We start from the raw sequence: 24893 nt of genomic DNA, 5'->3' as shown, positions 1-24893 counted from the left end.
CATTGACCGGGTTGATTGGTGTAACATGTCACATGTTCAGGCACTCTTTAGAATATAGAGAGTAAAGAGGTGTTATTCGATATGTGGCTGCCAGGTTCATTCCTTAGTTTGACCATTGACCGGGTTGATTGATGGAACAGTGGTGTTATTCGATATGTGGCTGCCAGGTCAGTTAGTAAAAGTAAAAAAAGTGGCGTGGTGCAAAAAGGAGTGTGAGCGGCGTGGTTAGTGGTGTTTTTTAATAAAAAACAAGAACCAATCAAAAACGGCCAAAATCCACCAAACAATGAAAAGGCCACAATTCACTTTAGATGATGCTTTTTAATACCTTGTAAAACGGATCGGTTAGGTCGGACGGGTAACAGGTCGAAACTGGTTTTTTGAGAAAATAGGTAAAGGCCAAACCAGGTCGGTTCTAAAAAATATCTAATTTGGTTGTGTCAACCTTTTCGGTTTAATCACAAACTACACCATTATTAAATACAAAATTTAGAATCATAAAAAGGAATGCAAGTAAAATGCACATTAACTTTACGGGTCATCATGACCTCACGCAACTGGGTTGAACGATTCACAATTAACAAAAACGAATGCAAGAAAAGAGAAACATCATGTGAATAGCATTGGAAACTTAAAAAGAAAACAGTTTTATACTGGAAAAAAAAAGCAAATAAACACAAATCAAATATTCAATTATGTTTACACATAGCCAACATTACGTGGTTGCCTCTCAAACATAACTGTTACTTGGTGTTTTACTTCAACAGATTATCTATGTTTTTATGTTTTATAAGTCCATATACTTACAGACTCAATGCAAACTGAGTTATTGAAATTGTTTTCGACCTTGCTTTTTCGTTTTTAGGCATATTATACATGTAAATATGAACTCATGTGATGAGTTCATATTAAACATATAAATGTAAACAAAAAAACTTTTGTCATTATGATGCTAAAAGATCCGTCCACCGGACAGGTTTACTACTAGTTCTGGTATGGTTAGAACAAAGCAGATCAGGTTGCATTGACTCGAAAAAAAACTGTTTTGTCCATTTTTAAAAAAACTTTTATTAATAATATAATGCGTTAAGCAGGAATACAAAAGACTAAGGTTTAGACAATGCGTCAATCAGGAATACAAAAGACTAAAGGTCTAGACTAAAAAAAGGGTAGTTGCACGATACCCCTAATCGCGGAAGGGATCTCCCTTCCCAGTTCACCACCCGACAAGGATCCCTGGCGGCAAATACCCATAGCCATCAAAGAAGGGTAAGAAACATATTTCAAACCCGAGACCTCGAGTGTCCACGGTCCGGCTTTAAAGCGGGCGTCGGTGGCCACCAAATTGGCACTAATGGGAATTGAACTTGGATATCCATTGGAGAACCCAAGTCACTCCGCCACTAGGCCCCTTGTGGTGGTTCTAAAGGTCTAGACTAGTAATGTGAATATTTCGATATCACTAAATTTAGAGGATTGTATGCATTGGAAATGAACTTTGGACGGCTTTCATGCTAGTTTACCCATTACCCTTTTTATCTTTACTTTCAGGAACGACCCATTTATGGTAGAAGACAATACAAAATGAGTTTATTTGTAACTAAATGGGTGGAAATCATTTTTAAATGCAGTCGGTATATATCACCATGGAAGAAGGGCAAAAAGGGAATTCAAAATTTGAAGCTTTTCTTATTCACATGTTGCCAAAAGATGACCAACACAGCCAAAAACTAAACAATAATTTCTGCAATTGTTATGGTCAATGTTCCTTTCATTTAAATAATATCGGGCGGCAGCCAAGAGGAGTTGGTAGTCATAAAAAAAATCCACATTGATGACAATGGCTAAGGCAATATTTGGATTTATCTTTATAAATTGGTTATATACAACAACTTAAGACTTTGTTGATTAAGAAAAAAGGTCGGTCTAAACACACCGACACGACACCGCTAACATGTCATATGAGCCATATGAGAAGGCAAAAATGGTCGTATGGGTCGTATCAGAAGGGAAAGTTGGTCGTATGGGTCGTATTAAATGACACCAGATAACTAATGTAATCATTGACAAAATCATAGATAACTAATGTAATCATTGACAAAATCATACGACAAATATAACCATTTTCTTGTGTGATGTGGTTCACTTAAACAATAGTGATTGAGAGAGAGTCATATAGATTGTATGATGTGGTGCTGTGACATAAAAGTAATTGACATTGACCACTACGAAAGTCATAGGGCCCGAATAGACATTTTTACCCTCACACACCGCCCATATGATAACATCACCCGGTGTATATGGTGTAGGACCCATAGGAAAATAAGACATGATCATAATGGATTTTGGGTAAAAGCTGAAACTATAATATCTTTTTGTCTGGGTTTAAAACAGACGGGTAAAACACCATATAAAAATATAGATCAAGCACCTATAAAATTAACTTTTCTTTAAACTTCACAAAAACCACCATATAATTACCATAATACAAAATGAAGCTAAATAACGACTACAACTTGTTTTTAGTGATTACTGCAATTGCCATGTCAAATCTTTTTTTTTTTGTACTATTTTGCATGTTCTGGCCGGTAGCTATTAGAAAAAAAGAGTCGGTAGTCTTTAAAAGAATGCCACTTGTATATTTTCATAATATTTGATTGATTGCATTATTACAATGACGATGGCAATATTTTATCATATCCTATTAATAATAAGGTTAAAATTTAAATTGTATTTTTACTGTACATAATTTTTATATTATCCGTTGGTGACTAAAAAATTAAGACGCCAACTTGGAAAAAGGGTCAATTTCACATTACTTATGGATAAGCAAATTTGTATTGTATTGTATTTTTAACCATAATATAAGAACGTAGCTATAAATAAACACGTCATATAGTTCAAAAGTAGCCAAATTTATATCTTTTAAAGGACAAAGCCTTCAAATTAGTTGTAGTTAAAATATCACATTGCTAGTGAAATAACACCATCCCGAACAAATGTGTTAAGAGCTAAACATGCATGACTTATTGTACTCTTACGTTGTGTTCCCGAGTTAAGAGCCAAACATGCATGACTTATTGTATTCTTACGTTGTGTTCCCGAGTTTTTTGAAAGGATGTCAAAAAAAAGTCATGTTACATATTTTTTTAAGGAAGGAAACGGATAGCAATGAAAGAAAAACTTATTTTTATTTCATTTATTGTAAATCCTTTCAAATTGGAGAGATTTGAAAGAAAATGATTTTTAATACATTAAATCCTAACTTTTCTTTTCATTTCCTTCTAACTCAGGTTTTCTCTCCTTAATTCTTTCTCTTCTTTTCAATCGTTTATTAAACTAGCTGATACTCATTCAGCTGATCCAGGAATCATCTAGTAAATTAACCAGAGCCAGTTAAAAGAGACCTCATTTCTTAATTTCAATTTATGTTTAAAAGGATAAAATTTGTTATTGAAGTGTGTAACCTTATTGCAAGTATAATTACCATTTCATTCTTAATTTCTTACATCTGTGCTTTTCATAACTTGAGTCTTCAACTCCAGTACCCAAGTCAATTTACAATTTGGATCACACCATTACGAATTTCCTATAGAAAACAAGGTAAACACTCACACAAACATCTTATCAAACAGGTGGTGTGCATTCATTGCACTGCTTACTATTCAACTCTATTGCTCACCCTACTTGTTCTAGATTCCTGCTTAAAAAGAACAAAAATGAAACTTTTGGAGGTTGAGCACTAGCCTTTCAACGCAATTGCGAGCCTATTAACCCAATACTTAATGACAAAGTTATATTTTGGGTCTGGTTTTGTCCACCTGGAAACACCATGATTGGAATTTATAGCAGTAGCTGTGGAATCCCGAATACACGAGATTAGGATATTCATATGCCAAAAACGTTTCATTGTGAAACACCTGATGCCTTCAAAAGACTTGATTATGTGATGTAACACTTCTTTTATATGCAACCCTTACTATAAGATACGCCAACAGCTTTTCCTTGAGAAACGTCTGATTTCTGTGATGAACCCTGAGGAAAAACAGGACAAAGACGCCAACAGTCCACGTCCACAGGTTGTGTTTGGGTCTGTTTATCACTCACATGAAGGAAAGCTCCTTTATATCTTCCACACATTTGTGAATTGAAGTACCTTTATTTTCGAATCTCTTTTCATTTCGCACTAGCCAAATTTTCCCAAAAGAAGCAAGTAAAATGACATGAGTGAGTTTTTTCCTTGCACCCGATATTCGCTAACCCTCTTAACGCCTCCAGCATGCCTCTTACTGGGATTTTACACCATGTGCAAATCGACCACCACACCGCTTTTGTGTACAAACAAGAGACAAGGAGGTGGTCCGGATCTTTACTGTACCACGAGCCTCCTTTATCATTTGCCCGATTCCAAGAATCACCTGTTGGTTTAATAAATCCGCCTTTTCAGCATCATTCCACTGCCCCACATCTTTCTTCCATTGCTAATTCCAGGACACCCTACAACCCAACACTTCATACTAAGAAGCTAATTGAAAGAGACCTCATTTCTTATATAAGATTATGATTAATGTATAAAAAGATAGAATTTCATTTCTTATAATATAAGATTGTGATTAATGTATAAAAAGATAGAATTTGTTAATGGAGTGTAACCTTATTCCAAGAATAATTCCCATTTCATTCTTAATTTCTTATATCTAAGTTTTTCATAACTTGAGTTTTCAACTACAGTACCCAAGTCAATTATGGTTACACCATTGTTAATCTGCTATAGAAAATAAGCTAAAAACTCACACAGACCTTTTATCGAACAGGTGGTGTGCATTAACCACACTCCTTATAATTCAACTCAATTGCTCACCCTAATTGTTCAAGATTCTCGTTAAGAAGAAGAAAAATGAAACTTTAGGAGTTTGAGCACTAGCCCTTCATCACAATTGGTTTAATTTGTTAACCCTAAAATACTCTGTACCAGAACTGTTAAATACATATATATAATGGCAGACTTAAAAACAATTACACGCTCCTGATTGACGATTGCAGGAAGAGTCGATTGCAAAATTGTTTGCAGCGATTAATTAAAGGGTCATGCTAATTACACACGCAAAAAATAATTACACACGCAATAATTGTTTGCAGCGATTAATTATGGCCAAAGCGGGGCGCTTAGGGCGACAAAAGTTGATACGAGGTTTGAATGACTGACTGTCAGTCAGAGACATAAAGGTGATACGAGGTTTCAGTCGCCCCGTGAACCCTAAGCGCCGCGCTTTGGCCATAGCACGGCGCTTCGACCCAAAATGTTGCCTTTAAATCCCTGGACAGACTCGACATTCATAATTCGGATTGTTTTTTGTCGATCTTCTTTGCTATATTAGTTACATGTTTTGAAAAAACGATGTCGTGGTTAAGTAACTATCTTTTCGGTCAATATTCTGACGAGTCAGTTGTTCCTGATTCTTACGAGGGGACCGCTATTTCTGACTCGTTTGAGAAACCGGTGTCGTCCAACTTGAGGGAGACAGAGGTTGTATCTGGCATTCGTTATCGTGATAACACGGTGCAGCTGGATTTGAATACCCCTGTGGAGGACCCTTACGCACAACAAGGTTATTCGAATTTCGGTTACGGTGGCGACTATAGCTTTGTACAGCAGGAGTGTTATCCAAACGACAGTTACGGTTGTCAACAGAGCTTACAAGGTTATTAGAATTTCGGTTACGGTGGCGAGCAAAGCTTTGTACAGCAGGAGTGTTATCCAAACCAGAGTTACGGTTGTGAACAGAGCTTTGAACATCAAGTGTATTCGAACCTCGGTGACGATGGTGAGCCGGAGGATGTGTCTGTTGACGAGGAAGGTTGTTACCCGGTTACATTTTCGTTTGATACAACGCAGACCTTTTCGTCACGTAAAGAGTTGGTGCGTTGGGTACAAGACACGGCAAAAGACAATGGTTACCTCATTGTGACTAAGAGGTCGAATAAAAGAGGAGAGAATTACAAGATTTGGTTTCAATGTACTTTTGGTGGGGAGCATAAGAGTATAGCTACACAGAGGAAAACGAGTAGCAAGAAAATAGGCTGCCCGTTCGAGATGATCGGGTTTTCGGAATCATCCGGAAGTGTTTGGAGGATCGAGGTGACGAAGGCGAAGCATAACCACACTCCTATTGAAAACTTCGAGGGTCACGCGTATGCGAGAAGGCTTTCTTCGGAGGACAAAAAACTGGTTAAGGAGTTGGCAGAGCAAGATATTCCCAACCAAAGTATCTGGCGAACGCTGACAAAAAACAATCCAGCTAGAAAGCTTATTCTGAAAGATATACACAACGTTGTTCAGAAGATCAACGCCGAAAAAAATGTCGGTAAGTCTCCGATGCAAAAACATGAAAACATTCTTATCGAAAAAAATTACACTTATTACATGCGCACGAATGAGATATCAAACGAAGTTGAAGACGTCTTCTTTGTTCACGAAAAATCATTCACTATGTGGTGTGCCTTCCCACATGTGCTAATGATTGACGCCACCTACAAAACGAACATGTACAACCTGCCATTTGTTCAGGTCGTAGGCATGACGTCGACAAACAAATCGTTTACGGCTGCTTGTGCGGTAATTTCCGCTGAGAAGTCAGAGAACTACCTATGGGTGTTGCAGAGGATCAAGTCTATGCTGGCATGATGTATGGAACCGCGCGTGATTTTAACAAACAGGGATTTTGCGCTAATGAACGCGTGTGAACAAGTTTTTCCAAAAGCGCATAAGTATCTTTGTCGGTTCCATATTCAACAAAATATTAATAAGAACATCAAGAAGAAATTCTCTGACAAGGAGTGGAAATAATTTGTACGTACATTTTGGACATTGTGCGAGTCTACGACCGAGGAAATATACAGGTATAACTTGGAAAACCTTGAAGCACAGTTGAAAGAAGCTGACCGTGAACGTGAGTATTTCTTACATAATTATGTTCAAATTTTATATAATAACAAAAACTGACTATTTACGTTTTTTAATTTTAGAGGTTTTTGATTATTTGAAAAAATCCTGGTTGGATCCGTACCGTGAAAAGTTTGTATCTTGCTGGATTAACCAAACTATCAACTTTCACCAAACTACGACCAACAGGGTTGAGGGCATGCATGCAACATTAAAAAGTCACTTTCCAAGTCATCGCAACACACTGGATAAACTTGTACTGTATGTTGATCATGTTGGTGATAGACAATATGCCGAGATTAGAAGTAGCTTTGAAACAAGCCTCCGAAAAGTGATGACGCACCACAAGAATCAGCCCATGCTTGCATATATTCTCAGAAAGGTTTCAATATATGCGATTGAGCTTTTGAGTATGGAACTAAAACGTAAGGAAGACGGGTTGAGAGCCTACGGTGCAAGCTGTGGTTGCCAACTTTTTACCAGATGTGGTTTGCCATGTGCCTGTCGTTTGGAAAAGTTGGAAAATAAAGGTAATTAATATTTTTGACCTTTCTCGTTATGATTTTGCCACCTAATTTGTTTTCATCCACAGGTCAGCAAATCCGGATCACACCCATAGACGTGTTTTGGAAGAAGCTTGACTTCAAGCCTGCAAGGAATAACATAGAGGATATCGATGTAGACGCGGAATTTGAAAAATTGAAAAAACAGATCGATCCAACACCCCCTCAAGTGAAAAGGAGCTTCTTTGAAAAGTTTCAGCAAATCCTCAATCCAGGGAACAATAACAAAAAACCTCCTGCTGTTCTGAAGAAAACTCGTGGTCGCCCAACATTGAAAACGCAGGAAGAAAGAAAGGTTGAAACCGCTAGAAAAAGCTCTTACATTCCGTCAGAAGAAACTTGGGTCGAGGCCTCAGACGATCTTCCCCGTCACAGCTCGTACATATCAGCCGAAGATTCTAGAAGAGAAAAGAATACCAAACCGCTCAACCTACACCCTTATTTCCCGAATACCAAGCTCGGTCCTAAGACGGATATAGCGATCCGCAACTACGCATCTCAGATTCCCAAAGTGATCCATCCATACATCCTTAGAATAAAGGACGTGAAACCTAGATGGTCATTGTGGGTTTCGATCGGTGGCCGTTGGGTTAGGAGTGAAACAAAATTCATATTTGATGATCCGGGAACAACTTCTAAAGGAGTTACGTATGAACGAATCGCTTTGGAGGCAGGTTTTTGATCCAGAAAACGTAGGACATCATGATGCGCTGGTTACACGGATCGATTTCAATGGGGTGGGACGAGCAGGTATCGAAAATTACATGTCGATGGCTGAGACGGGGTTTCTTATTGCCCAACGATACGGTGTGATTGTTCACACCTTCGACATTCGTGGGAGCGATACAATTTTCCCTCTACTGGGCGGGCCAAACGAAGCTGAGGAACCTCACCTGGTAGTTGCGGTTGTGTTCGTCGACAATGGGCATTTCATACATGTAGAGCTTGGAGGTTGTTATCCAATGCCTCCCCCAAACCTACTCTAGACAGCGAACAGAACAGAGCGCGCAGCAGCCTGGCATACATTATACAGGGATCAGATCAACGCGTACGAAATGCTTACGTATCGTGCCCCTGACCTTAATGTAACCCCATATGTTCACGATGTATCTTAAATGTGTTTAATAATAATCACGTTTGTGTTTGTTCAATATACGCGTTACATCACGTTAAAAACCGAATGTCACCGACACGACCCAATCAGATTCAATACGCACTTGTACGACCCGAAATGAAAATATACATCATAATACTACAATTAATGAAAAAATACGTCATGTTCATGTACGGTAGGCGGCTGATACACATAACACTTCTCACAGGAGTACTTGTGCTTTCAAACCTAAATGATACGAGATAACGGAATAAGACATCACACGTAACCGATTTGATCCGGAACTTGCACTATAGTCCATATATATTAAAAAATGATGTATAATAGAAAAAGCGGAAAATTTAGACTATTTATCGATGCGTTTGTGAATTAAAAACAATTTTAAAAAATTTAAAAAATACCCAAACAGCCCCGCTATGGTCATAACGCTGCATTTTGGACCCAAAGCGCCGCGCTATGGCCATAGCGGGGCGCTTCGGTCCCTCGTTATACACTGAAGCGGGGCATCTTCTCCCCCACTTCACCCAAACACAAAAACACACACTAAGGTGCGATCTCACACAGTCGAGCCGGATTCGGAGATATTTCGAGCTTTCAACCGCTAAAAGGTGCGATCTCAAACCCTTAATCGTTTCCTTATACTATACAAGTTGATTGTTGTTTTGCTTGTTCGGTATGATCGATTGTTCCTGGATCTGTTCTTCAGAATGAAGAACCAAAGCGCCGCGCTGAGGCCAAAGCGGGGCGCTTTGGTTCATGTTTATTTTTTTTATTTGTTATTTGTTTAATTATTATTATTTGTTTAATTATTATTAATTGTTTAATATTATTTGTTTATTAATATTTGTTTAATATTATTTGTTTATTAATATTTGCTTAATATTATTTGTTTATTAATATTTGTTTAATATTATTATTTATTTAATATTATTTGTTTAATTATTATTAATTGTTTAATATTATTTGTTTAATTATTATTAATTGTTTAATATTATTTGTTTATTAATATTTGTATAATATTATTATTTGTTTATTAATATTTGTTTAATATTATTATTTATTTAATATTATTATTTGTTTACTTAATATTATATGTTTAATATTATTTGTTTAATTATTATTATTTGTTTAATTATTATTAAATTATTTGTTTAATTATTATTAGTTGTTTAATATTATTTGTTTATTAATATTTGGTTAATATTATTTGTTTATTAATATTTGTTTAATATTATTATTTGTTTATTAATATTTGTTTAATATTAGTATTTGTTTATTAATATTTGTTTAATATTATTATTTGTTTATTAATATTTGTTTAATATTATTATTTATTTAATTTTATTATTTGTTTATTTAATATTATTTGTTTAATATTATTTGTTTAATTATTATCATTTGTTTAATTGTTATTAATTGTTTAATATTATTTGTTTATTAATATTTGTTTAATATTATTATTTGTTTATTAATATTTGTTTAATATTATTATTTATTTAATATTATTTGTTTAATTAATATTATTATTTGAACAACGTGCAGGGATGGATTTATCCGATGAGGAGATTGAGCATATGGAGGCTGAGGGAGAGGTGGGGGACGAGGAGGAGCTGGCATGTCCGTATCTGCAGTTTCCGGTGGGGTCACGGGCGAGGGGGAGATGCGCTAGGTTACGCACCATAGAGATTGGGGAGCATGTAGGGATAGACTGGGAGCTGCTGAGTACCGTGGGAGAGGTCGAGCGGGCGCGTGATATAGTTGGGCTAGATACTCCTTGGTCGCGCCTATTTGAGCTAGCGATGGAGGACTCGTACCCTGAGCTTACGGTCGAGTTTCTTTCCACGTTTACATACGCGCTGCATCCGGCGGATTACGTGGAGGACCCTGCTTTTCCAGTCCACGAGGTTACATTCCGTCTCGCCGGTCAGGAGTTTGAGATGAGTGTGCGGCAGTTTGCTATCCATACAGGTTTGTACACTGAGCCTGAGCTTGATACTGATTTATATACGCAGGCGGTTACGATGATGGACAGGCAGACGCTTATCAGTTTCTGGAGGGCCATTTCCAGGGTTCCCTTTGGGAAATCCTGGCAAAAGGCCACCACAATTAGAGACCCCTTGTACCGATACCTGCACCATGTTATCGCGTCGACTATCGTGTCACGGGGTTCCAGCAAGGAGAAGGTCAACCTCAGTGACCTTTTCTTTCTATACTGCCTACTACGCCGCCAGCCCTGCGATCTAGCACCCTGCCTGGCATATTACTTTTCTACAGCATACCACCGGCAGCTACGCGGGCAGCTGCACACTGCACACTGGCTCATACATCACCGCCATTGCACGCTCGCTAGGGATCGTGCCCGAGCATGATCCGCTGCTGTCCGATCCGATCCCGTCATCCAGGTTGGGCCGCGCATCAGTATCTAGCATGCAGATCACCCATACCTTTGATGTCGGTCTGAGGTTCAAGGGTGGTAACGGGCTGATTTGGCAGCCGGAGGTCATCCCGGTTGTTATTGAGGTGAGGCCTGTAGTGTTAGCCCCTCCTGATGTTCAGCAGGCCGCTCGGCAGGCTCAGCTACAGGCTCTGGGCATCGAGCAGCCTGAGGCTCAGGCTCAGGCTCAGGCTCAGGCTCAGGCTCAGGCTCAGCCTCAGCCTCAGCCTATATTCGAGGATCCGGCGCAGGAGGAGCACGTCGAGAAGATCCCGGTACCACCTGTTCAGCCAACTCCTGAGCCGCCACAGTACCACCTGTTCCTCCGGCAGCGCGTGAGGTAGGGGTGTTCAAAAAAATCCGAATCCGAAACCGAATCCGAAATATCCGAAAATCCGTATCCGAAATATCCGAATTTTCGGATATCCGAATTTTCGGATATCCGAATTTTCGGATATCCGAATTTTCGGATATCCGAATTTTCGGATATCCGAATTTTCGGATATCCGAAAATCGGATAATCCGAAAATTCGGATTCGGATTCGGATAGTGATTTTGAGAATTTTCGGATAATCGGATTATCCGAAAATATCCGAAAATTTAATTTTTATTTTTTTCGGATATCCAAATATCCGAAAATATCCGAAGTATCCGAAAAATATCCGAAGTATCCGAAAAATATCCGAAATATCCGAAAAAATATCCGAAATATCCGAAGTATCTGAAAAATATCCGAAATATCCGAAAAAATATCCGAAATATCCGAAAAATATCCGAAATTTATATTCGGATATCCGAAACTATCCGAAAAATCCAGTTCTAAATATTAAAAAATAATAAAAAAATAAAAATTAAATAAAAAATTGGATATTCGGATATCCGAACGAGAATCCGAAATTTCGGATATCCGAAAATCGGATATCCGAAATTTCGGATTCGGGTTCGGATGTCAATATTTCACTATCCGAAATTTCGGATATCCGATTTTCGGATATCCGAAAACCGGATTATCCGATCTTGAACACCCCTAGCGTGAGGTGGCTCGGGACTTCGACCGGCGCCTAAGACGTCAGGGCGCACGCATTGACTGGATCGTCCAGACGCTCGTTGATCTACGAGAGCTCGCTGGTTGCCTCCACTACCCCTCCCACCATCCCCACCGCACGAGGATTAGTACATTACTTTGTTTGTTTAGTGTTTTGTTATGTATTATGTACTCAGTTGTACCTTTTTGTTATGTATTGTATGTACAAACTGATATATATATATATATATATATATATATATATATATATATATATATATATATATATATATATATATATATATATATATATATATATATATATATATATATATATATATATATATATTGCATGTAATCTTCTATACGTTGGTTCTGGATTGTTTACGTTTAATTCTTATGGCTTTCTGTACATTTTATTTAACGTGTTCGTTTAATTTAACAAAATAAACAACGTTAAGAACTTATATTATACACATTCTATAAAAATAATGACGTAATGATGTAATTATAAAACAACTATGAATTATATGTAATAAAACTAAAATAAAAAATGTTTCCTCTAAAAATCTCTATCAAACTAATTCAACCAAAAATCCCTACCAAACTAACCCACAACAACCCCAAATCAACCCCAACCAATCTGTTTAAAAATGCACATCCAAAGCGCCCCGCTTTGGCCATAGCGAGGCGCTTTGGATGTGCAAAAAGACAACAGGCGTGTGCGAATAGACCAAGCCTAATTAAATCAATCAATTTTGAACGGGCTGTGAAATACAATTTGGAAACTGTAAACTGATTTTTTCTTCGTTTCTTTTTTTTTTTTGGCTCAGTTATGTTCTATTAATTGTTAACCTATCAAACTGGGCTTGAAACTAATGACCCAACTTTCCATCATGAAGAGAAAAGGTCCAAAAAGGAAAACTAATCAGTTTTTGTATTACCTTGATATTAAATTGGGCTTGAAACTAATAAGCCAAATTTGAAATTTCTTTTGTATTTTCTTTTACTCGATATAAGTCATAGCTTTATATAAATTATAATTTTCTTTAGAGTAAACTGCCATTTTGGTCCCTGTGGTTTGGTCATTTTTGTCATTTTAGTCCAAAACTCAATTTTTTTGCATCTGGTTTCAGTTTTATTGCCATTTTGGTCCAAAAATTGAAATCAGGTCATATTATACATCACGTTGGTTCTGGATTGTTTACGTTTAATTCTTATGGCTTTCTGTACATTTTATTTAACGTGTTCGTTTAATTTAACAAAATAAACAACGTTAAGAACTTATATTATACACATTCTATAAAAATAATGACGTAATGACGTAATTATAAAACAACTATGAATTATATGTAATAAAACTAAAATAAAAAAATTTTCCTCTAAAAATCTCTATCAAACTAATTCAACCAAAAATCCCTACCAAACTAACCCACAACAACCCCAAATCAACCCCAACCAATCTGTTTAAAAATGCACATCCAAAGCGCCCCGCTTTGGCCATAGCGAGGCGCTTTGGATGTGCAAAAAGACAACAGGCGTGTGCGAATAGACCAAGCCTAATTAAATCAATCAATTTTGAACGGGCTGTGAAATACAATTTGGAAACTGTAAACTGATTTTTTCTTCGTTTGTTTTTTTTTTTTTTTTTTTTTTTGGCTCAGTTATGTTCTATTAATTGTTAACCTATCAAACTGGGCTTGAAACTAATGACCCAACTTTCCATCATGAAGAGAAAAGGTCCAAAAAGGAAAACTAATCAGTTTTTGTATTACCTTGATATTAAATTGGGCTTGAAACTAATAAGCCAAATTTGAAATTTCTTTTGTATTTTCTTTTACTCGATATAAGTCATAGCTTTATATAAATTATAATTTTCTTTAGAGTAAACTGCCATTTTGGTCCCTGTGGTTTGGTCATTTTTGTCACTTTAGTCCAAAACTCAATTTTTTTGCATCTGGGTCTCTGTGGTTTCAGTTTTATTGCCATTTTGGTCCAAAAATTGAAATCAGGTCATTTATCCTAATTTGGCTATATACAAAACTCTCATTTGGAATAAATATAGATGAAAAGACCTTATAACTAGAAACTATTGATAAGATGGTCGGGTTAGGTAACGGGTCATAACGGTTAAACCCAACTGTAACAGAGAATTTCATACCAGTTAAAGTAAGACTAAAGATTGAAGTTTGTCCTTTTCTAGTGTATTATACAAGAATACAGAAGATTAAAGTTTGTCCAAGCGTGTGGCTCATTGAGACGCTTATGTATGTCCATTACCTATGCCCTGTATAACTATAACTGAATAAGTAACGAAAGTAATGGAATCTTTCGGTTTAACCCTTTTTAGCCCAGTTGCAATATGTCTATTTGCTCCATATATGAGTGTCTGCTAAATCATGATCAACTCGGTATCACCAGCTGTGTGAAGATTAAGCGTCATTATGTGCTTTGCAGTTTTGTTTTCATTGTTCAGCTTGAAAATATAGCAACTTAACAAAATGGAAGTAAAGATCTTCATCTGCCTATAAGCGAATTCTCAGGCCCAAACAAATTCTTTGTCCTGCTTGTGTTTCTACATCAAAACAGTAAATCATGTCAAAACCGTACTCGGACAACATACATTTTATGATAATCTAGATACTTTTGCATTGGTCAAATGACATAGCTTGAAGGTTGAGTTTTAAACTAGAGCACATAGTCAATATGGTTTGTATTGTACTTACATTAGAAGCCTTAAACTTAAAGGAGCTTTCTCAAAAAAAACAACAATTTGATGAAACCATTTTTTCTGAATATCCCCTTCATTCACAACATAACCACCAGATACATCATGCATCATCATCATCATCATCATCTGTGAAGCATATAAATTATGCATATGATGGTATTATCTTATCCTAGTACACAAGAGCATATACGCAAAGTTGCAACATCTGTATTACTTCACTTTTTTATTTCCTTTTTAAGATGTAAAGTTACCCAATGTGTTTTTTTGAAAAATAAAACCCTTAAAATCATTTTGGTACAAAATTAGACTATCGTTGAAATAATATTTCTTTAGTTGACACGCTAATTATCAATATTTTTTATAGAAATTTAGACAGAAAGAGCTTTTGGGTTGACCCAATTAATGTGTACCATTTTGAACTTCTGACTCCAATTACTACTAAAGGGTAGATGCACGGTACCCCCGACCGCGGAAGGGTTCTCCCTTCCCAGTTCACCACCCGACAAGGATCCCTGGCGGTAAATACCCATAGCCATCAAAGAGGGGTAAGAAACATGTTTCGAACCCGAGACCTCGAGTGTCCTCGGTCCGGCTTTAAAGCGGGTGTCGGTGGCCACCAAAGTGGCACTAATGGGAATTGAACTTGGGTCTCCATTGGAGAACCCAAGTCACTCCACCACTAGGCCACTTGTGGTGGTTGACTCCAATAACTACTAGTACCCATGTTGATTAGTTAAAGGCCCAGTTAAGTCAAAGTATGAGAGATTGATGAAGATTTGAGATTGCATGCATACCACTGGAACTGCATGAAAGAGTCTTGAGAGTTTCGTTAAAATCTGCATTAAGATACTCCATCTTTTCTAGGCTTTCTTCACTCACACTGTTTGCAAATTCTTCAACATCTGTGACTTTGGATGTGTGTTGTTGATATGCAGAAACCTTGCAAATTCTTTCTTCAACTGCAGTCAACGGTCAAACAACCCACTTTGACATTAGTGGCCAATTAAACCCATTGCTTTTCAAATTAGTTTAACAAGAATATAATCAAAACACATAACTTCAAAAATCAAATCCAACATGAATAAACCCTGTGTTATATCATGAATGCCAATAGTCAAAACCAGGTCATTGTATTATGCACTAGTCGTATCTTTTTTTTGACTGAAAGGAACTTACACTGCTAAAATCTCTCTTATCTCAATTTTTTCCTGGTCAACTGTGAATGTTCCATCACCTACAAGATCCTTTAGGATGTCATGGTCTTAAGTCCCTGCAAAATTTTGTTGTAATATATAAGATACTCTGTTGTTCCGCTATAGAGAAGCTTCTCATCTAAGCTAACGAGGAAAATGCTTAACTTACATGTTTACCAAAATCAAATCAGCTAACGTAATTTCCGTATTGAAATGTAATCATTGAACATACTCAGTGCACCAAGCTGCAAAAAGGATAATGAAAATGTCTAAGATAAAAAAAAGTAAAACGAAATTGAAAGTCAACTTGAAAATAAACAGAATCTTTCACCATACATTCTATGCAGCAATATATATATTAGTTTAAACTTATGAAAAGTGATTACTGTGAAGCATATAAATTGGGCATATGATGGTATTGTTTTATCCTAGTAAACAACATATGATAAATTGCAACATCTGTATTACTTCTCTTTTTTATTACCTTTTTAGGATGTAAAAATAATCCAATGTGTATTTTTGAAACATAAAACCCCTGAAAATATTTTAATAAACAAAATTAGACTATCATTGAAATAATACTTCTTTAAAACTAATTATCAATAACCTTTTTTTTTTCTTATTTTTTTGACAAAAAGAGCTTTGGGTTGACCCAACGAGATCCATTTTGAACCTCTTACTCCAATAAATACTAGTAGTAACCATGTTGATTAGTCAAAGACCCGGCCAGTTAAGTCAAAGTATGAAAAATTGATAAAGATTTGAGATTGCATACCATGGGAACTACAATTCTTCAATATCTGTGACATTGGATGTGTGTTGTTGCTATGCAGAAACCTTGATAGAATGTCTTCTTTCTTCAACTGCAGTCAAGGGTCAAACAACACAATTTGACATTAGTAGGCAAACCCATTGCTTTCAAATTAAAAAAAAAAAAACAAGATTATAATCATCACATTCTAAACACTATTAAAAGAAAGTTAGACTATTATTAAAATTAGTTTGTTTTTTGCAATCATAGTTAAAACATTAACTAGAGATAAGGTTAAAAGAAATTAAAAATGTTTGCATGTCAGTCCAAGAATCCAACCTGACCCGACCGATTTCAACCCTACTAAAAAAGTAACTATTTTTCTAAACCCAGACCTCTTTAGACTCGTTCCTCAACCCACCAATGATTTTTATGGTAAAAAAGTATCCGCTTACTAGAAATCATCTTGTCCCCTGTTCATTTGTTGAGTCTTGGTCTAGATCAGCTAATAAACAAACTCATCAACCACTTTGATCTTCATGCATTTAGCTTAGCCTCTGGTGTGATATTTAAAAATTCCTTAAATTTCCTGGTTATGCTAATTGCTGTCAAGATCAATTCCCAAAGCAATTTTGAATGTCAAATAATCAAAACCAGGTTTATTGAAAGGAAGTTACACCGCTAAAATCTCTCTGTTCTCACATTTGTCCCATTCAACTGTGAATGTTCCATCACCTTGAAGAACCTTTAGGATGTAATGGTTACATGTCCCTGCAACATTTAGTTGTAATGTATAAGATTATCGGTTGTAGTACTGAAAATGGCTAAGGAAAAAAAAATAACACACAAAACTGAAAGTCAACTTGATATTAATTACATTTGTAATAAACAGGAATCTACAAGTGAAAAGTTAGTATTTTGTAACTTTTTGGAACTTTTTATAACTTTTCAAAACACAATTACATAATTACACCCTGCCCTAAGCTAATCCACCCATAAACTAATCCAAACATTTTTTTTTAAACAACTTATTAACTTATTGGCTTTTCCCACCCCATAAGCTAATCCAAACATTTTTTTTTTAAAAAAAACTACTTTTTAAAAAGTCGTAAATCAAAATAATGTTTGTTGCTTCTTTGATTTATTATTGAACCTTATCTTGAATCTCAGGATGTTTGCAGAGCATGTAAATGAACCAAATTATGGAAATAGATGTAGCCTTCTTTCCACCAATTATGAAGTTATTTTGGATGTGTGTTGTTGATTTGTAGAATATTTTCTTTCTTCAACTGCAATTAAAAAACTTCAAGGGTCAAACAATACACTTTGATATTAATGGCCGAACTTGTTTTGACTCGTTATCCAACCCACCCATAATTTTTATAGGAAAAAAGTATAAGCTTACTAGAAATGATCTTGTCCATCATCAAGCACTTTGACCCTTTCCTTTAACTTAGCCTCTGGTCCGATATTTGACAATTTCTTAAGGCCTTCACTTTGAATATTGAATCCAACTGATTTTCATGAATAAATCCTGTGTTATATCATGAATACTAATAATCAAAACCAGTTTGTTATATTATGGGGTAGTCAAATGTTGTTGACTTAAAAGGAACTTACACTTGTGTCATCAACACTGTCTTTTATTAGCTGATTCATCAGTAATTATATGCGCGAGTTTTACTGCACTTTACTCAAGATACTTTCCCTGAAAATTCACACCTTGAGACGTTTCTCTGTTCTTGAATTTGACCTGGTCAACTGTGAATGTTCCATCACCCAGAAGATCCTTTAGGATATGTTCCTGCAAAAGTTTAGTTGTAATATATAAGTTATTCACAGACTTCATATCAAGTATTAATACAATTAATCAAATTAGCTATGTTTTTCTTTATCATAACTCCGCAGTAAACAAAATGCAGATCTAAACCCTGATTTGTATCTTCAACTTGTGAATCAGATTCAACTTTGTAATGAGACTCGAAGTAAGTTCAATCAAATTTCATTATCTATTACTATAACACTTCAATAATTCCACAAACCACCCCAAAACCCTAACTAAAGTCAACTCACATCCATCGCATAAACTAGCAACCGAAAAACAAAATTAACCGTAATTTAATGTACACATTGTGAAATGAGTTCCAACGTATGATGCAGCTACATAATAGTTTGAACTCATGAAAACTGATTGCAACATATAAATTAATGTCATCGGGAAAATTCAATTTTAGGTTTTGAGCAACAAATCCTATATATTCCAACAAAAAAACACGCACATGATGTCTGAGAATACCAGTTTATCATATGGAAATCAGAGGGTATTTAATTAACAAGTACCTGCTGTCCATGTAGATGAAGGGGATATGAGAGATGAGTGGCCAGTAGTGGGAGCCTCTTCCTTCACACCTTTCTTTTAATTTTGGGCATTCACCATATATTCTCAAACTCAAAAGTGAAGGTAACAGCGTCTCTGGTAGATCGTTCACCTTTGGGCAATTGCTAATTCTGAGATGTTGAAGGGATGTGAGGTGTTGGAGTCCCGTTGAAATGGATTCCAGATTACCAAATCCGATTATTACCAAAGATGTAAGAGAAGAAGGGAAAAGGTGGGACAATTGACTGAAATTACTCACATCAGGTTCATTAAATAAGCTTAGGTGAACAAGGGAAGCTGGGAAATTCTGATTGCCCCATTCTGAGATGGGCTTTTTCAACCCCCCTGTTTCAAGGGAACACAAATTGGGAGGCCAAAGCCCACGAGGAAAGAAAGCATCAATCATTGGACATGTCATGATACACATATCTTTTAACATGGCGAGATTTGATAGCTGAAGGTCAGGAAATGACTCTATATTTTCACAATTATCTATGCTCCACCTGATTAGATTTGGCACCTGCAGGTCACCAAATGCCTTCATGTTTTTGCAACGTACTATGGCCAGATCTGTGAGATTTGGAAGCTGGAGGTTAGGAAATGACTCTATGCTTTTACAACCTTCTATGTACAACGAGGTGAGATTTGATAGCTGATGAAGATCAGAAAATAACTCCATGTTTTGACAATTGTATATGGTCAAAGAGGTGAGGTGAGTGGAGTTACTCAATTGATTTATTGATTTTAGATTTCCACAACTCCATATAGTAAGTGACTTGAGATTCTGCCCTCCTCCACCTGTTGTTGTTGCTCTTGGGAAGGAGACATCTCTAACTAAACTACACCAACTGATGACTAAACTCTCAATGCTATTTGGACAACACAAACGCTCCATACTTTCACATGAGTGTATATTCAACATCCTAAGAGATGATAGGAGGTTGCTCCCAATGTTATCCTCATCCTCCTCTTTCTCTCCTAAACTCACCATTTTTTTACATCCAGATACCTCCAATTCCTTTAAATTTACAAGAACTTTACTTGCCTCTGCATCTGATTCCCATAGGTATCTTATCTCATCACAATTTTGTATGAATAGCTCTTCAACCGCCCCAAAATTCACTATGACACCTCTCCATACCTCATCCGTAAGCCCTAAAATTGATCCTATTTCCAGTTTAGTGGTAGATGAAGCTGCTTTAACCAGACTTCTCAGCACACTTTCACCACATCCCTCTATCTTCAAAACTCTTAGCGAAGGTAATGCTTCAAGTGAGACATCACTCAAATTGGGACATTTGATTATTTGAAGCTCTCGAAGGCGTGGAAACATTACCTCGCTATTGGTTGACCATACCTTCCAACTAGACATATCTTCAAACCTTAGAATTTCAAGTGAAGGGAAGGTAACATCAGTAGTCCTACTTAACTCCAAACTGATCACTTTAACGTCATCCATTCCTTGAATCAACAACTCCTTAAGCGAAGGTAGCCGTCCAAGTGGCGGAAGAGATGTACATTTTCTACAACCATGTAGCGACACCTGAACCAATTGATGAAAAGACGGATCCCCAACCCAATTTGGAAACTCTATTCCCTTATAATACTTAACCTCAAGCATCTTCAACTTATCACTATGGGGCTTTAACTCATTGAGAATATCCTTCTCAAGTGTTTCCCTTCCTGAAACATCATCCCATTTCAACTCTAACTTATTAATCGCTTTTAAAGGTAAGTTCGCCTCTCGTGCATGCATTGAGCTTTGTACGTTGTTCAACCCCTCTATGGAAATTTCCCCATGGAGATCGTTTAATCCCTTAAGCTCAGTAATTGCAAAGCCATTGTTTCCTTCAATGATAATTTTAGTGAGAGTTTGTAGGCTTTTCAACTCACCAATCCCCAAGGGCAATTGACATGGAGTATCTCTCATGTCAAAATGCCTCAACTTTTTTAGCTTTAAAAAGCTTTTAGGCAACTTGGTCAAACTCTCACATCCAAAAACTAACAATGTTTCTAAATTATAAAGATTACCAACATTGTCCGGCAACTCTTTGATATTAGTTTTAGATAGATTAAGATACCTCAGGTGCTTCAAACTACCAATGGAATTCGGTACCTCAATTATACTAAAACGACTCAAACTAAGAACCCTTAATAACGGTAACTCAGGAAGTAAGTCAACCAAAATCTTGCTGGATAAGTAGAACTTGTCCCAACTTTGATCGACCCCAACATATACCGCTAACAATGTTCTCAAACCTTTAGCTCTCTTGAAGGCCTCAAACTTGTGGTAAGCTACATATTCATCACGAATAAATGACATGTGCCGGTACTTTGCTAAATCTTCCGTCGCCATCCGATTGTCATCCCTTGAAAAGAACTTTCCGGCAACAAATGTGGCCAAATCATTCATCAGGTCATGCATCACAAATAGCGGTTCTTCATTTGGTGATTGTTGAAAAAATGACCTTGATAACAACTCTTCAAAATATTCATAACCAAGGCATTCTGGTGACTTGGCTGAATTTGATTTGTTCAAAAACCCTTCGGCCAGCCACAACAGGACTAACTCTTTTTTGTCAAACAAAAAGTCCTTAGGAAACAAGGAGCAATATGCAAACAACCGCTTCAAATTTGCAGAAAGTTCATGGTAGCTTAACATAAGGGCAGGAAAAATCACCTTCCAATCTGCAGAAAGATCACCAACACTTTTTGAATCCCATATCTTACTATTCAACACCTCATCCCATTTTTCTTCATCTGTTTTAGCTCTCAGCAGCCTTCCAATTGCCTTTAAAGCCAAAGGCAAACGACCACACTTTTCCACAATACGCTCACCCTTTGGTCCGAGTGTTGGGTGTGAATCAAAGTTGTCTACGCCCAATGCATGTAAAGCAAATAAAGACAAAGCATCTTCAGATGACAAAGTCTCAAGATGGTCTAGATTATCAAAACCTAGCATCTTAAGCAATTGCTCCTTGCGAGATGTCATGATTACCTTACTTCCACGAGCCCCTGAATGAAATGGGAGCACCAGGTTTTCCCAATCGTTAAAGTTTTCACTCCACACATCATCTAGTACTAGTAGAAATCGCTTGTCCTTAAGTTTCTCTTTAAGAGCCACTTGAAGCTGATTTAGATCAGCAAATTCCTTGTTTTCGTCGGACACAGCTTGAAAGATGGTTTTGGTTATCTTAGAGATATCAAAATCATCAGAGACACAAACCCATGCATGGAGTTCAAACCGACCCTTCACTTGTGTATCATTATACAAAAATCTAGCTAGAGTGGTCTTACCAACCCCACCCATACCGACTATGGGTAAGATGCTGAAGCTTTCCTTAGATGGCCCATCCTGCAACAACTTGTTGAGCAATTTCTCTTTCTCACTTTCTCGCCCAACAACTTCAGATTCTAGCAAAGATGTTTCGTTTCCTCTATTGTTATTTTTTGGCTTTTCATCTTTCACAATCAAACCTAGCCCAGCTTTTGCCTTATACAGTTGTTGCAACTGGGTGGTAATACTATCTAACTTGGGAGTCAACCTATGACTTAGTGAGAAGTTTGTGCAGCAAGTTGGGATGAGCTTTCTTACCATACTGGTGCTTGCTTCTGATTCCTGGGTTAGCTCACGATGCATAGCTTCAGTAGCCACATCATCGAGCACGTCATCGATATCGTAAGCCAGATGTTGGAGACTATTGAGCCATAGTCTGACAGATTCATCAGTTATTTCCTTGTGAGAAGCATCATTAAGCAGAGCTTGGATCTGGGACAACGTGCTCCCCAGTTGCTTGAGCTCTGAGTGGATATTCTGAGAGCGCGCATATTTCTTGAAGGCTTCATCGACTAGCTTGTCAAAAATGACTTTGACGAGGGCAGCAGCAGCAGCTTCAGCCATTGTTAACAGTGAAAACGTAAACTGGAAATTGGAATGAGAGTAGTTTTTGGTTTGGTTTGTATGGTATGAATGTATGTAGGTAAATAAGATAACATGAATGGAGATAATTTGGGAGTGGTTTATTTGAGACAAGATAGGAATGGAGACAAGAAAGAAGTCTTTTTAACGAATTATTTTATAATTCCTATTCATAATGGAGAATCAATTATTATTATTATCAAATGAACGTATATTATTTTATATTAAGGTGCCAGCACTAATTTTTAATAATTGTGTTTCTCTCAGAAAACAGTTTACTATTTTTCAAAATTGAGTTCTTTTATTTAATTTAAAAATTTGGTTACTTTCATTTGTCAATATCCTGTACTAGCATATGCTTATATATTATACTCAATAATAGTTAACTTCAAGTATCTCAACCTTTGATGTCTCAGTAATCATCATAAACCCCCTAAACATCACTCTTAATTTTACAATAATCACAGCAACCTTTGATGAGCAAATATGAGTTTTCTAAAAATGAAACACTGCACCAAAAACAAATTAAGGGCAAATATCAAAGAAAGTGACATAAAAACAGCACTTCTTAGTGATGGAAACCAAAGACTTTCTATTACACCAATAATAAGATTAAAAGTTAGTTTTAGTAAATTAAAAAGACCGTTATCGGTTTTAAGTGTTAAATAACTGTTCATCCAGTTTACCTCTGTTAGTATTTTTGTTGACATGACATTCTAATTTTTGTTGATGTGGAATTCCACATCATCAACCAATTGGTCAGTGGTCAATGATGGTGCACATCACCATCCATGTGATTTTTTTTTTTTTTTTTTTTTTTTTTTTCTGATGTGAAATCCTGTGATAAGCACCTTAACATATATTTTTCTAGGTTATAAAAGTTAAAACAATGGCTGCTATGAATTGGAATGAGAGTAGTTGGTCTGTATGCTATGAATGTATGTAAATAAGATATATGAGTGGAGTGGTTAATTAGGTACAAGATATGAGTGGAGACAAGAAAGCAGTGGACAAAACAAGGATGCTTACATTTCAACAAATTCTTTAAATATTCTTGTGCATATTCCACAATTAATTGATATTCTATGATGTCAAGTTGCAGACGTTAAATTTACTAATTACCACTTGTGTTGCACTTAATGTACATTTTACTATTTTTTTAATCTGAATTTCTTTTTAAGAGTAAGGTTTTTGTATCTCTTCACAGCAGCAGTAAGAAAATTGGGTTGCTAAATGTGTCAAAACTCTTGACTTAAATCCCTGTATCGAGTTGACAATTGTCGGACAATAGTGGTTGTCATATGGTTATAACATCCAGAGATTTGTCGATTTTCAATTAACAATACTGTTTGTTACATGGTTCCGCGTTAAACAGCATTCGCAGATCCCGTTGAATATGGTGTTTTTATTGTAAAGGCATATTTCTTGATCCAGTATCGTCATTTTGCTCTGCTTTTGTTTTAATTTCTCTGACTTATACATGAGTTCCAGCAACAAAACCCATACCAGTGTTTATGATTTGACATAAAAAGAAATCTTCGTTTTATTGTTGTGTCACACCCATGGTCCGATAAAAGAAATTGTTTATTGAGCTTGAATGAAAATAAACTAATATGAAGTTTGTATGACTAGAAAACTTGACCATTCATTTTATTGAAGTTTGTAAACGAACACAATAGTATAGTTTTATACCACCCCCCTTGATACATATTACAAAAGTAACCAATTTGAAATGCCAACGCCCACTAGGAAACAAAGCATGCAATGCTTGAACAATGTGTGATTTACGGATGTTTTAACAATGTGAGATATGATAGCTTCCTATCTTTTCTAACCAAAGCAAA

At 36.3% G+C, this 24893-nt stretch overlaps 1 protein-coding gene and 3 long non-coding RNA genes across 5 annotated transcripts; all 4 read right to left on the bottom strand.

Annotated features, from left to right (window-relative positions):
• Window positions 1-14231: 14231 nt before the first annotated feature.
• On the bottom strand, window positions 14232-14909 carry LOC110903528. Its single transcript, XR_002572022.2, has 2 exons — window positions 14805-14909; window positions 14232-14653 (listed from the first exon to the last, which is right to left on the bottom strand). It is a non-coding gene; the product is annotated as an uncharacterized LOC110903528 (long non-coding RNA).
• A 700-nt stretch (window positions 14910-15609) lies between these two features.
• LOC118485551 lies at window positions 15610-16289 on the bottom strand. Of its 2 annotated transcripts, none has more exons than XR_004876620.1 (3): window positions 16180-16289; window positions 15986-16079; window positions 15610-15768 (listed from the first exon to the last, which is right to left on the bottom strand). It is a non-coding gene; the product is annotated as an uncharacterized LOC118485551 (long non-coding RNA). The 2 variants fall into 2 exon arrangements; XR_004876621.1 differs by having other exon boundaries at window positions 16172-16257.
• Window positions 16290-16788: 499 nt separating this feature from the next.
• On the bottom strand, window positions 16789-18015 carry LOC110900178. The gene is made up of 4 exons (XR_002570818.2): window positions 17907-18015; window positions 17431-17524; window positions 17209-17358; window positions 16789-16865 (listed from the first exon to the last, which is right to left on the bottom strand). It is a non-coding gene; the product is annotated as an uncharacterized LOC110900178 (long non-coding RNA).
• Window positions 18016-18544: 529 nt separating this feature from the next.
• On the bottom strand, window positions 18545-23031 carry LOC118485938 (putative disease resistance RPP13-like protein 1). Its single transcript, XM_035982476.1, has 3 exons — window positions 20619-23031; window positions 19094-20531; window positions 18545-18557 (listed from the first exon to the last, which is right to left on the bottom strand). The coding sequence occupies exons 1-3, from the start codon at window positions 23029-23031 to the stop codon at window positions 18545-18547; spliced, it is 3864 nt and encodes a 1287-aa protein (XP_035838369.1).
• Window positions 23032-24893: the final 1862 nt, after the last annotated feature.

Source organism: Helianthus annuus, chromosome 13 (genome assembly GCF_002127325.2).
Source record: "Helianthus annuus cultivar XRQ/B chromosome 13, HanXRQr2.0-SUNRISE, whole genome shotgun sequence".
In the NCBI taxonomy this organism is placed as follows: domain Eukaryota; kingdom Viridiplantae; phylum Streptophyta; class Magnoliopsida; order Asterales; family Asteraceae; genus Helianthus; species Helianthus annuus.
The sequence above is the reverse complement of the archived record's forward strand: the minus strand, read 5'-3'. Positions and strand labels throughout refer to the sequence as shown.